The sequence below is a fragment of the Homarus americanus genome, unplaced genomic scaffold (assembly GCF_018991925.1).
Source record: "Homarus americanus isolate GMGI-L3 unplaced genomic scaffold, GMGI_Hamer_2.0 scaffold25986, whole genome shotgun sequence".
Classification (NCBI taxonomy): domain Eukaryota; kingdom Metazoa; phylum Arthropoda; class Malacostraca; order Decapoda; family Nephropidae; genus Homarus; species Homarus americanus.
The window spans coordinates 109,789-124,601 of NW_024733214.1; the positions used below are offsets into that span (position 1 = coordinate 109,789).

Below are 14,813 nucleotides of genomic sequence, written 5' to 3' on the forward strand. Positions count from 1 at the left end.
ACTGTGGTATGGTGCTATGACTGACTGTGGTATGGTGCTATGGCTGACTGTGGTGTGGTGCTGTGGCTGACTGTGGTGTGGTGCTATGGCTGACTGTGGTATGGTTAACTGACTGTGGTATGATGCTGCGGTATGGTGCTGTGGCTGACTGTGGTAACTTTAAAGACTCGTTATTACTTTAACCTGTAGGATTCACTTCATTAGGGCGAGTGTCCTCCACATGTTAAGCTACAGGAGAGGAAAATGAAAGGACGTCTAATATAGGAACTCTCGGAGAATTCTACTGGGTCTAAGGGCTCTGTAACGAGATTATCCTTAACGAAGATGTCTTGGGTAGGAAGGACTTCACCGGCCAGGTGAGCTTTAGAGAGGTGTCGAGGTTCTTTGCTGGAGATGTGTGTGATGAGGTGAGGTGTGGAGAGGTGAGGTGTGAGAGGTGAGGTGTGTGATGAGGTGAGGTGAGGTGTGAGAGGTGAGGTGTGTGAGGTGTGAGAGGTGAGGTGTGTGATGAGGTGAGGTGAGGTGTGAGAGGTGAGGTGTGTGAGGTGTGAGAGGTGAGGTGTGAGAGGGGTGGGGTGTGAGGAGGTGTGTGAGGAGTGGGGTGGAGAGGTGGGGTGGAGGTGAGGTGTGAGAGGTGAGGATGTGAGGGGTGATGAGGTAGGGGTGGTATGAGGGTGAGGTGTGAGAGGTGAGGTGATGTGAGTGGGTGATGAGGTCGGGGTGAGGTATGAGGGTGAGGGAGAGGTGAGGTGATGTGAGGTGATGAGGTAGGGTGAGGTATGAGGGTTGAGGTGTGAGAGGTGAGGTGTGTGAGAGGAGGGTGGAGAGGTGAGGGTGTGAGGAGGTGAGGGTGTGAGAGGTGAGGTGAGAGGTGGGGTGTGAGAGGTGGGGGGTGAGAGGTGAGGTGAGAGGTGGAGGTGTGAGAGGGAGGTGTGTGTGAGGTGAGAGGCGAGAGGTGGGGTGAGGAGGTGGGGTGTGAGAGGTGTGAGAGGTGAGGTGTGAGAGGTGAGGAGGAGAGGTGTGGTGAGAGGTGAGGTGTGAGAGGTGAGGTGTGAGAGGTGAGGTGAGAGGTGAGGTGTGAGATGTGAGGTGAGAGGAGGTGTGAGAGGTGGGGTGTGAGAGGTGAGGGAGAGGTGAGGTGTGAGAGGGGGTGAGGTGGGGTGAGAGGTGGGTGTGAGAGGTGAGGTGGAGAGGTGAGGGGTGGTGTGAGAGGTGAGGTGTGTGAGGTGAGAGGTGAGGTGTGAGAGGTGAGGTGTGAGAGGTGGGGGTGAGGAGGTGAGGTGGAGAGGTGAGGTGTGAGAGAGGTGGGAGGCGTGGAGAGGTGAGGTGTGTGAGAGGTGGAGGGTGTGGTGAGGTGAGGTGTGAGAGGTGAGGTGTGAGAGGTGAGTGAGAGGTGAGGCGTGAGAGGTGAGGTGTGTGAGGTGTGAGAGGTGAGGTGAGAGGTGAGGTGAGAGGTGGGGTGTGAGAGGTGGGGTGAGAGGTGAGGTGTGAGAGGTGAGGTGTGAGAGGTGAGGTGTGTGAGGTGTGAGAGGGTGAGGTGTGTGGGAGAGGTGAGGGTGAGGGGTGAGGGTGAGAGGTGAGGTGTGAGAGGTGGAGGTGTGAGAGGTGGGGAGGGGGTGTGAGAGGTGAGGTGTGAGAGGTGAGGCGTGAGAGGTGGAGGGGGTGTGTGAGGTGAGGAGGTGAGGTGGTGAGAGGTGGAGGAGGTGGGGTGGGAGGTGGGGTGGAGAGGTGTGAGGTGAGAGGGAGTATGTGAGGTGTGAGAGGTGAGGTGTGAGAGGTGAGAGGTGGGGTGTGAGAGGTGGGGTGTGAGAGGTGGGGTGTGAGTGGGGGTGTGAGAGGGGGTGAGGTGTGTGAGAGGAGGTGTGAGGTGTGGAGAGGAGTGAGGTGGGCGTGAGAGGTGAGGTGTGTGAGGTGAGAGGTGGGGTGTGAGAGGTGAGGTGTGAGGGGGTGAGAGGTGGGGGTGAGTGGGCGTGAGGGGTGTGATAAGTGATGGCGCAGCAAGATTCTGATTAAGATGTGACGATGGACATAATAAGAACAGACTGAGGAGACTTATATCATGGTGTATGATGATGATGTATGATGAAGGTGGTATGATGATGGTGTATGATGATGACGTATAATGATGGTGTGTGATGATGATGTATGATGAAGGTGGTATGATGATGGTGTATGATGATGACGTATAATGATGGTGTATGATGATGATGTATGATGAAGGTGGTATGATGATGGTGTATGATGATGACGTATAATGATGGTGTATGATGATGATGTATGATGAAGGTGGTATGATGATGGTGTATGATGATGACGTATAATGATGGTGTATGATGATGATGTATGATGAAGGTGGTATGATGATGGTGTATGATGATGATGTATGATGATGGTGTATGATGATGATGTATGATGAAGGTGGTGTATAATGATGGTGGTATGATGGTGTATAATGATGACGTATGATGATGGTATATAAGCATGGTGTTAGAACATAGAGAGGCGGCGGCAACACTCACCTCCCACAGGTTAACCATGCAGAAGTCGTCGGGGATGTCTCGCTCCCTGACGGGGACGCCCACCACGGGGCCCAGCTGGGTGTAGCGGGTGATTGCAGCCCTCGCCACCACCACCTCTACCTGCCGCCCTGGTACCTGCGTCACGCCCACCACGCCCACGTCACTGTCGCTGTCAACAGAGCTATCGTGCGGAGGCGGGAGGACGCGTCGCTCCAGGCAGAGGCCGGGAGGAAGGGAGGTGCGGGCGTAGCAGGTGGGGGAGCCTGGCCGCTGGGGGTCCCTCCATGTCTCACCCTCTCGCTCTTCCTCCCGTCCTAGCCCCCCGCCAGACAAGTTGACGGGGGAATCTCTGTGGGGCGGCGCCACGATCACGCCATTCTGCTGCGGCAGTTCGTGGGTGTGCGAGGGCGGCGGGCATGTGTCAGGGAGGACGTGGGTGGGGCGGGAGAAGGGGCAGGTGCCGGCCACATGACGCGCGCCACACTCCCCGCACAGCTTGATGCGTATGGCCACGCGCCTGTCCTCCTCCTCCCGCACGCCCACGCCCTCCAGCACCGCGCTCTCCTGCTCCTTCACCTTGGGCGGCAGCAGGTCGACGGGCTGCGGGCGTAGCTCAGGAGCCGCCACCTCCCGGGTCTCGTACAGCCGCCTGTGGGGGAAACAAACATTGCTTAGTGTAAGCCGCTAGTCAACATGTATTGATCACGTGGAGGCCAGCAAGCATTGATCAGACACACGGTGCACACAGGTGAGCAGCGCCACCTGTTGAGGCCCGCCACCACACCCTCACCTGCCAGCCTCCCTCCCTTCCTCCCTCCCTCGCCCCTCTCACTCATCCCCCGTGAGAGGGCAGCACGCAGAAACTTTTAACTCAATCAATAACAGGTTACATCCACCAGTACTAGCAGGCTACTAGTACCTGCTCCATCCACCAGCACTAGCAGGCTACCAGTACCTGCTCCATCTACCAGTACTAGCAGGCTACTAGTACCTGCTCCATCCACCAGCACTAGCAGGCTACCAGTACCTGCTCCATCCACCAGTACTAGCAGGCTACTAGTACCTGCTCCATCCACCAGCACTAGCAGGCTACCAGTACCTGCTCCATCTACCAGTACTAGCAGGCTACTAGTACCTGCTCCATCTACCAGTACTAGCAGGCTACTAGTACCTGCTCCATCCACCAGCACTAGCAGGCTACCAGTACCTGCTCCATCTACCAGTACTAGCAGGCTACTAGTACCTGCTCCATCCACCAGCACTAGCAGGCTACCAGTACCTGCTCCATCTACCAGTACTAGCAGGCTACTAGTACCTGCTCCATCCACCAGTACTAGCAGGCTACCAGTACCTGCTCCATATACCAGTACTAGCAGGCTACCAGTACCTGCTCCACCCACCAGTACTAGCAGGCTACTAGTACCTGCTCCATCTACCAGTACTAGCAGGCTACTAGTACCTGCTCCATCCACCAGTACTAGCAGGCTACTAGTACCTGCTCCATCCACCAGTACTAGCAGGCTACCAGCACCTGCTCCATCCACCAGTACTAGCAGGCTACTAGTACCTGCTCCATCCACCAGCACTAGCAGGCTACCAGTACCTGCTCCACCCACCAGTACTAGCAGGCTACTAGTACCTGCTCCATCTACCAGTACTAGCAGGCTACCAGTACCTGCTCCATCCACCAGCACCAGCAAGGTCACCAGCACCTGCCCATCTACTCAGTACTCAGCAGGCCACTAGTACCTGCTCCACATACCAGCACTAGCAGGCCACCAGTACCCGCTCCAATCTGACCAAAGACCATAGGGCTCACCAGCAATTGCCCATCCACCAGCACTAGCAGGCCACCAGCACCCGTCTAATTCACCAGTTAATCTAGCAGGCCACCAGCACTGTCCATCTACCAGTACCAGCAGGCCACTAGTACCTGCTCCATATTGCTACTAGCAGGCTACCAGCACCTGTCTACATCCATCAGCACTAGCAGGCCACTAGCACCTGCCCATCTACTCAGTACTAGCAGGCCACCAGCACTGCCCATTCAATAGTACTCAGCAGGCTACTAGCACTGCTCCATCTACCAGCACTAGCACAGGCCACCAGCACCTGCTCCATCTCACCAGTACCAGCAGGCCACTGTCTGCTCCACCCAATCATACCAGCAGGCTACCAGCCTGCTCCATCTACCAGCACCAGCAGCAGGCCACCAGCACCTGCTCCATCTACCAGCACTAGCAGGCCACTGTAGCACTGCTCCACCCACCAGCACTAGCAGGCCACCAGCACTGTCTAATTCATCAGTACCAGCAGGCCACTAGTACCTGCTCCATCTACCAGCACTAGCAGGCTACCAGCACCAGTTCAATCTAATTAGCACTAGCAGGCCACTAGTGCCTGCTCCATCTACCAGTACTAGCAGGCTACCAGCACCTGCCCATCTACTCAGCACTAGCAGGTCACTGGCACCCTGCTCCAATCTACATCAGGCATTAGCAGGCTACTAGCACCTGCTCCATCTGACCAGTACTAGCAGGCCACCAGTACCTGTCCATCCACCAGCACTAGCAGGCTACCAGCAATTGCCCATCCACCCAGCAAGTAACAGCAGGTTATCAGCACCTGCTCCATCTACCAGTACTAGCAGGCTACCAGTACCTGCTCCATCTACCAGTACTAGCAGGCTACTAGTACCTGCTCCATCTACCAGTACTAGCAGGCTACCAGCACCTGCTCCATCTACCAGTACTAGCAGGCTACCAGTACCTGCTCCACCCACCAGTACTAGCAGGCTACTAGTACCTGCTCCATCTACCAGTACTAGCAGGCTACCAGCACCTGCTCCATCTACCAGTACTAGCAGGCTACCAGTACCTGCTCCACCCACCAGTACTAGCAGGCTACCAGCACCTGCCCATCTACCAGTACCAGCAGGCTACTAGTACCTGCTCCATCCACCAGCACTAGCAGGCCACCAGTACCTGCTCCATATGGCTCAGTACTAGCAGGCTACCAGCACCTGCCCACCCACCAAAGCATTAGCAGGCTACTGTAGCACCTGCTCCATCTAATAGCACTAGCAGGCTACTAGCACCTGCTCCATCCAATTGCACTAGCAGGCTTACTAGTACCTGCTCCATATACCAGTACTAGCAGGCTACCAGTACCTGCTCCACCCACCAGTACTAGCAGGCTACCAGTACCTGCTCCATCCACCAGTACTAGCAGGCTACCAGTACCTGCTCCATCCACCAGTACTAGCAGGCTATCAGTACCTGCTCCATCCACCAGTACTAGAAGGCTACGAGTACCTGCTCCATCCACCAGTACTAGCAGGCTACTAGTACCTGCTCCATCCACCAGTACTAGCAGGATACCAGTACCTGCTCCATCCACCAGCACTACCAATACCACGAGTAATCTGACTAGTAGCAGACAGAAAGTTTGCTGCAGTACTCTCTCTCTCTCTCTCTCTCTCTCTCTCTCTCTCTCTCTCTCTCTGACTACCAGCTGGATGGTGAGAGTTTATAACACTTCTCGCTGCTTGATCCCTGAAGAACCGATTCTCCCGCGGTGTATAATTCCTCTCCTCTTCCTCTCCGTTCTACTCCTTTCCCTTCATCTTTCTTTTCCTCCTTTCCCTACTCTTGTCTTCCTATTTCTCTTCCTTCTCCTCTCTTTTCCACTCCTCCCACTCGCCTCATTGGTATTCCTTACGCTCTCTTTCCCTCCCCTCGTTCTCTACCTCACTCTTCTTTCTTCTTCTCTCTAGCCCTCCCCTTCCTTCTCTGACTTTTCATCTCCCTCTCCTCCCCTCACCTCCCTACCCTACAACTTACCTCCCATTCTGCCCCCCCACCAGACCTCCTGGCTAACTCACCCCTCTCCTCTTCCTCGCTCCACTCTTCCCTGCCGTCCCTCCTGCTCACTCCACTCTCCTCCTCCTCCTACCCCCTCTCCTCCTCCTCCTACTCCCCTCTCCTCCTCCTCTCCTCACCCCCCCCTTAGTAATCCACGTTTAATATTCGGTGAGGCAAGCGATCAAAGAGAAATAACCCGAGACGATGCTGTACACTTTACGCTGATTACCTACGAGCGCCTGGTAATTGGGTGTCCGGGCAGGTGAGGCCAGCCGGCGACCACATCTCACTCACCTCACCTGTGTGTCATATAGCTGGCAATGTTCAGGTCATGTTAAGGGTCTGTGTGTGTGTAAAGGAGACTATAGTTTGTTTGAACTCGACTCTTTCAACATAAACAAACATTCAGGTAAGAAGATACACACAGAGAGGTACCTGGCCATCTTACTGAACACACACACACACACACACACACACACACACACACACACACACACACACACACACACACACACACACACACACACACACACACACACACACACACACACACACACACACACACACACACACACACACACACACACACACACACACACACACACACACACACACACACACACACACACACACACACACACACACACACACACACACACACACACACACACACACACACACACACACACACACACACACACACACACACACACACACACACACACACACACACACACACACACACACACACACACACACACACACACACACACACACACACACACACACACACACACACACACACACACACACACACACACACACACACACACACACACACACACACACACACACACACACACACACACACACACACACACACACACACACACACACACACACACACACACACACACACACACACACACACACACACACACACACACACACACACACACACACACACACACACACACACACACACACACACACACACACACACACACACACACACACACACACACACACACACACACACACACACACACACACACACACACACACACACACACACACACACACACACACACACACACACACACACACACACACACACACACACACACACACACACACTGAGATCCAGATTTCCATGTGCTAAACTAATGATATGCGGTGACTTTAATGAGTTAGACATCAGTGACATCACCCAACACCTCCACCTTGCACAAATAGTTGACTTTCCTTCACATGGGAATGCCATCCTGGACCTCATCATGACTGATCTCGGCAACCACTACCTTCCCCCCCAGCCGCTGCCTCCCATGGGGCGCAGCACCCATGGTCACCTACCATCTCACGACCGCCAGTTGCCACCAGGACTTACCGACCTACCCCTGACTCTGCCATGCGGCGTTTCGGACAATGGGTGACCCGGTATCCCTGGACTGAAGTGATCACGTTAGACTATGTGCAGAACAAGTGGGATAATTACCTGGACACTATCACTATCACCAAAGCCTATCACCACTTCTTTTCAGCCAAGACACTGAGAATCCATCCCGATGATGTCCCGAGGATTACACCCCGTATTAAAAGACTAATTGAGCAGTGAAACAAGGCATACTACACCAACAACCGCCTGTACAAAAGTCTACGTAACCAGGTCATCAGGGAAATCAAGTCAGCCAAGAAGTCTTATAATCCCAGGAAAGTGCACGGCCTCAAGGAAGTCGGCATCGGTCAGTGGTACTCCAAGGTAAAAGATCTCTGTGGTCTCAACCGTCAGTCTCCCACACTTCCTTTCATCTCACATTTACCTAGTGAGGAGGCAGCTGAGATAATTAATAACCACTTTGCTACCATATGTCATACCCTACCCAGTCTTGACCTCACTCTCCTCCCGGCTTACTTACCTTCCCCCCCTCCCCTCCCAGTGTTCAACTATTTGAAATCGCCAACAAACTCCTGAAATTTAAATCCAAACGCCCCACAACCCCAATTGACCTCCCGATCAAAATTTACAAGGAGTTTGCAGTCGAACTTGCCACCCCCCTCTGTTCTATTATTAATGCATCCCTCAGACAAAGCAAATGCCCTATCCCCAAGGTCACCACCCCACAGTCCCCTAACGACCTCAGGCCAGTTGCCATTACCCCCATACCCAGTCTACTCTGTGAAGACTTTGTTTTTAAGTGGGCAATTGCTAGAATTTATCAGTCAATTGATCCACAGCAATTTGGCAATATGAGGACCTCCTCTACATCACACTGCTTAGTTAGTTTCCTGGATTTCCAGCACAAAAACCTGGCCGTTGCCCTTGTTGATCTTCAGGAAGGCTTTTGACCTTGTTGATCACTGGGCTGTTATCAACAAGGCTATTGCACTAGGGCTGCCCACCAACCTGGTCTCATGGCTCACTGATTTCTTGAGTGAACGTCGTCAGGCAGTGAGCTACCAGGGTTCTGTCTCCACATTCCAATACCTCACCTGCGGTGTTCCCCAGGGGACCAAGATGGGACCACTGTGCTTCCTGATCCTGATCAACGACGCTCTATCGGACATTCCTCACAGGTGGAAGTACGTAGATGACTGCACTGTGGGGGTTACAGTGGACAGCACCTCACCGGACTACTCATCGCTACAAGGCATCCTGGACAGGCTACAGGCATGGACTACGGAAAACAAGGTCACCATCAGCCACATCAAAACCGTAGTCATGCACATCAATACTGCCACCACTCCAAAGCAAGCTCCAGCAGTTACAGTGGGTGCCCATCCTCTCCAGATAGTGCAGTCTGCCAAACTCCTGGGTGTCACCATAGACCACAAACTGGACTGGAAGGTCCATGTAAACAACACAACCAAGGCAGCCTCATACCGACTCTACATGCTACGACGACTTAGGTTACTTGGGGCACCCACGCCAGAGCTGAGGACTATCTACAACGCCTTTATTCTCCCCAAACTAACGTATGCGTCACCAGCCTGGTCGGCTTCTCTCAACTCTACCCAACAACGTCGGCTAGAGAAGGTACAGAAAAGGGCCTGCAGAATCATGTTCGGCGCAGACTACTCCGGCTACAACAACGCTCTCTCCACCCTGGAAATGCCATCCCTCAGTGAACCTCCACCACCAAGCACTAGCAAGGTTTGGCAGTGGATTACTGCACCATCCTCTTCATCGCCACCTCCTGCCACCGGCAATCCCCCGCCCACCTCGCGCAGTCTGCCACTACAACAAAATTCAGCCCATAAGAGCCCGCACTGATAGATATAAGAACAGCACTCAGGTGGTGACCTTCCTACCTGGTGACCTCCTACCTGGTGACCTTCCTACCTGGTGACCCTCCTACCTGGTGACCCTCCTACTTGGTGACCTTCCTACCTGGTGACCTTCCTACCTGGTGACCCTCCTACCTGGTGAACACTCCTACCTGGTGACCCTCCTACCCGGTGACCTTCCTACCTGGTGATCTTCGTACCTGGTAACCCTCCTACCTGGTGACCTCCCTACCTGGTGACCCTCCTACCTGGTGACCCTCCTACCTGGTGACCTTCCTATCTGGTGACCTCCTACCTGGTGACCCTTCTATCTGGTGACCTCCCACCCAGTGAACCTCCTACCTGGTGACCTTCCTATCTGGTGACCTTCCGACCTGGTGACCTTCCTACTGGTGACCCTTCCTACCTGGTGACCCTCCCTACCTGGTGACCCTCCTTCTGGTGACCTTCCTACCTGGTGACCTTCCCTACCTGGTAACCCTTCTACCTGGTGACCCTACCTGGTGACCCTCCTACCTGGTGACCTCCTACCTGGTGACCCTCCTACCTGGTGAACTTCCTGCCTGGTGACCTCCTACCTGGTGACCCTCCTACCGTGACCTTCCTACCTGGTAACCCGCCTACCTAGGACCTTCCTACCTGGTGACCTCCTACCTGGTGACCCTCCCTACCTGGTGACCCTCCTACCTGGTGACCCTCCTACCAGGACCTCCACCCCTGGTGACTCTCCCAGTGACCCTCCCTACCTGGTGACCCTCCTACCTGGTGACCTCCCACCTGGTGACCTTCCTACGTGGTGACCCTCCTACCTGGTGAACTTCCCACCTGGACCCTCCTACCTGGTGACCTCCTACCTGGTGACCCTCCTACCTGGTGACCTTCCTACCTGATGACCCTTCTACCTGGTGACCTTCCTACCTGGTGACCCTACCTGGTGACCCTCCCCTACCTGGCGGCCTCTACCCTGACCCTTCTACCTGGTGACCCTCCTACCTGGTGACCCTCCTACCTGGTGACCCTCCTACCTGGTGACCTCCTACCTGGTGACTCACCTACCTGGTGACCCTCCCACCTGGTGACCCTCCCTACCGTGACCTTCCCATCGGGTGACCTCTCCACCTGGTGAACTTCCTACCTGGTGACACTCCCCACCTGGTGACCCCCCCTACCTGGTGACCTCCTACCTGGCACCTACCTGGTGACCTTCCTACCTGGTGACCTTCCTACCCAGACCCTCCCTACCCGGTGACCCTCCTACCTAGTGACCCTCCTACCAGACCCTCCTACCTGGTGACCCTCCTACCTGGTGACTCCTCCCACCTGGTGACCCTCCTACCTGGTGACCCTCCTACCTGGTGACCCTCCTACCTGTGACCTCCTACCTGGTGACCTTCACCTGGTGACCCTCCTACCTGGTGACCCTCCTACCTGGTGACCCTTCTCTCTGGTGACCCTCCTACCTGGTGACTTACCCGGTGACCTCCTACCTGGAGACCTCCTCCGTGACCTTCCTCCCTGGTGACCTCCCAGACCCTCCTACCTGTGACCCTCCTACCTGGTGACCTCCTACCTGGTGACCCTCCCCACCAGGACCCTGCCCAGTGACCCTCCTACCTGGTGACCCTTCTCTGGTGACCCTCCCACCTGGTGACCCTCCTACCCGGTGACCCCTACCTGGTGACCTCCCACTGGTGACCCTCCCACCTGACCCTCCTACCTGGTGACCCTCCCTACCTGGTGACCTCCCACCTGGTGACCCTCCCACCTGGTGACCTCCCACCTGGTGACCCTCACCTGGTGACCCTCCTACCTGGACCTCTACCTGGTGACCTCCTACCTGGTGACCCCTCCTACCCAGACCTCCACCTGGTGACCTCCTACCAGACCTTCACCTGGTGACTCTACCTGGTGACCCTCCTACCTGGTGACCCTCCTACCTGGTGACCCTCCCACCTGGACCCTTCTACCTGGTGACCCTTCACCTGTGACCTCCTACCCAGACCCTCCTACCTGGTGACCCTCCTACCGACCCTCCTACCTGGTGACCCTCCTACCCAGACCTCCCACCTGGTGACCCTTCTACCTGGTGACCTCCCACCTGGTGACCCTCCACCTGGTGACCTCCTACCTGGTGACCCTCCTACCTGGTGACCCTTCTACCTGGTGACCTCTACCCAGGACCTCCCACTATGACCCTCCTACCTGGTGACCCTCCCACCTGGTGACCTTCTACCGGTGACCCTTCTACCTGGTGACCTCTACCTGACCCTCCTACCTGGTGACCCTCCCACCTGGGACCCTCCCACCTGGACCCTTCTACCTGGTGACCCTCCCACCTGGTGACCCTCCTACCGTGACCTTCCTATCTGGTGACCTTCCTCCGTGACCTTCCAAGAGCAACAGGTGGGCTCAGAGCTGAAACTTAAAGGGTATCATGGAAGTTGAACCAACTACGAGCGGTTTGTTTTCTTTCCGGGTTGTATAAAGTTTCTGAAGGTGATGTGTGTGGTGTGTGTGTGTGTGTGTGTGTGTGTGCGTGTGTGTGTGTGTGGTGTCTCAATGAATGCTGAAAATTACAAGGAAAGCTCTCTCTCTCTCTCTCTCTCACCAGGCCCAACAAACAGACCTTTAATGGCTGACAATGCTATTCACTTCACACGTCAATCAAAATATTATAAACTGACTACTGCAATTCCCCGCCAACCATGTTTGCTTTATGCCAGGCCAGTGACGTCATTAAACGCTTCTTTAGCCAAGGTGACGTCATTAAGTGCTTCTATGACCATGGTGACGTCATTAAGTGCTTCTATGGCCAAGGTGACGTCATTAAGTGCTTCTCTGGCCATGGTGACGTTATTAAGTGCTTCTATGGCCATGGTGACGTCTTTAAGTGCTTCTATGGCCATGGTGACCTTCATTAAGTGCTTCTAGAACCATGGTGACGTTATTAAGTGCTTTTATGACCGTGGTGACGTTATTAAGTGCTTCTATGGCTATGGTGACGTCATTAAGTGCTTCTATGTCCATGGTGACGTCATTAAGTGCTTCTAGAACCATGGTGACGTCATTAAGTATTTCCTTGTCCATGTTGACGTCATTAAATGCTTCTAGAACCATGGTGACGTCATTAAGTATTTCCTTGTCCATGGTGACGTCATTAAGTCCTTCTCTGACCATGGTGACGTCATTAAGTCCTTCTATGACCATGGTGACGTCATTAAGTGCTTCTAAGACCATGGTGACGTCATTAAGTCCTTCTATGACCAAGGTGACGTCATTAAGTGCTTCTAGAACCATGGTGACGTCATTAAGTGCTTCTATGACCATGGTGACGTCATTAAGTCCTTCTATGACCAAGGTGACGTTATGAAGTGCTTCTATGACCATGGTGACGTCATTAAGTATTTCCTTGTCCATGGTGACGTCATTAAGTAGTTCTATCTCCAAGGTATCTCACCCTCCACATTTAATTAGTGCGATGAGTGTGTGTGTGTGTGTGTGTGTGTGTGTGTGTGTGTGTGTGTAAAATAAATAATAATAATAATAATAATAATAATAATAAACGGTTTATTGAAAAAGTTTGCAGCCCGAAGGCTGAAAATATACATTGGACATAAATGACTAATTACATACATTAACAAAAGCCTTCATTAGAGAAAGGTAAAGGAACATACAGTGAACATACAGATTAATGTTTACACGTAGATCATGTGAGCTGAGGTGTTGAACAGCAGAAACGTGGTGTAGTAACTCCCTCACAGGTGGTGTTATGAGGGACTTGACGTGGTGTAGTAATTCCCTCACAGATGGTGTTACGAGGGGCCTGATGATGTAGTAATTCCCTCACAGATGGTGTTATGAGGGGCCTGATGATGTAGTAATTCCCTCACAGATGGTGTTATGAGGGGCCTGATGTGGTGTAGTAATTCCCTCACGTATGGTGTTATGAGGGGCCTGATGATGTAGTAATTCCCTCACAGATGGGGTTATGAGGGGCCTGATGTGGTGTAGTAATTCCCTCACGTATGGTGTTACGAGGGGCCTGATGATGTAGTAATTCCCTCACAGATGGTGTTACGAGGGGCCTGATGATGTAGTAATTCCTCACAGATGGTGTTATGAGGGGCTCTGATGTGGTGTAGCACCTCACGTATGGTGTTATGAGGGGCCTGATGATGTAGTACCCCTCACAGATGGTGTTATGAGGGGCCTGATGTGGTGTAGCAATTCTCACAGATGGGTGTTATGAGGGGGCCTGATGTGGTGGTACTCCTCACAGATGGTGTGTTATTAGGGGCCTGATGATGTAGTAGTTACTCTCACAGATGGTGTTATGAGGGCCTGATGTAGGTAGTACTCCCTCACAGGTGGTGTTATGAGGGGCTTGACGTGGTGTAGTAATTCCCTCACAGATGATGTTACGAGGGGCCTGATGATGTAGTAGTTCCCTTACAGATGGTGTATGAGGGGCCTGATGATGTAGTAGTTCCCTCACAGATGGTGTATGAGGGGCCTGATGATGTAGTAGTTCCCTCACAGATGGTGTATGAGGGGCCTGATGATATAGTAGTTCCCTCACAGATGGTGTATGAGGGGCCTGATGATGTAGTAATTGCCTCACAGATGGTGTATGAGGGGCCTGATGTGGTGTAGTAATTCTCTCACAGATGGTGTATGAGGGGCCTGATGTGGTGTAGTACCCCTCAGATGGTGTGTATGAGGGGCCTGATGTGGGTGTAGTAATTCCCTCATGATGGTGTTATGAGGGGCCTGGATGATGTAGTAATTCCCTCACAGATGGTGTATGAGGGGCCTGATGTGATGTAGTAATTCCCTCACAGATGGTGTATGAGGGGCCTGATGTGGTGTAGTAATTCCCTTACAGATGGTGTATGAGGGGCCTGATGTGGTGTAGTAATTCCCTCACAGATGGTGTATGAGGGGCCTGATGTGGTGTAGTAATTCCCCCACACATGGTGTATGAGGGGCCTGATGTGGTGTAGTAATTCCCTCACAGATGGTGTATGAGGGGCCTGATGTGGTGTAGTAATTCCCTCACAGATGGTGTTATGAGGAACTTCACATGATGCTGTAGCAACTCATTCACTATGTGGTGTCGTAGCATAGTGGGGACACCACGTGGTCT

At 53.5% G+C, this 14,813-nt stretch overlaps 1 protein-coding gene across 1 annotated transcript in view; it reads right to left on the minus strand.

The window, feature by feature from the left end:
- Window positions 1–12,543, minus strand: part of LOC121869410 — a 111,314-nt gene extending 98,771 nt beyond the window's left edge. Inside the window, exons 1-2 of the mRNA XM_042370755.1 lie at window positions 12,410–12,543; window positions 2,520–3,168 (exon numbers count right to left, since the gene is read on the minus strand). Of these exons, the coding sequence (XP_042226689.1) occupies window positions 2,520–3,168; window positions 12,410–12,543 (783 nt within the window). The remainder of the gene's footprint in view (window positions 1–2,519; window positions 3,169–12,409) is intronic.
- Between the last annotated feature and the right edge of the window lie 2,270 nt (window positions 12,544–14,813).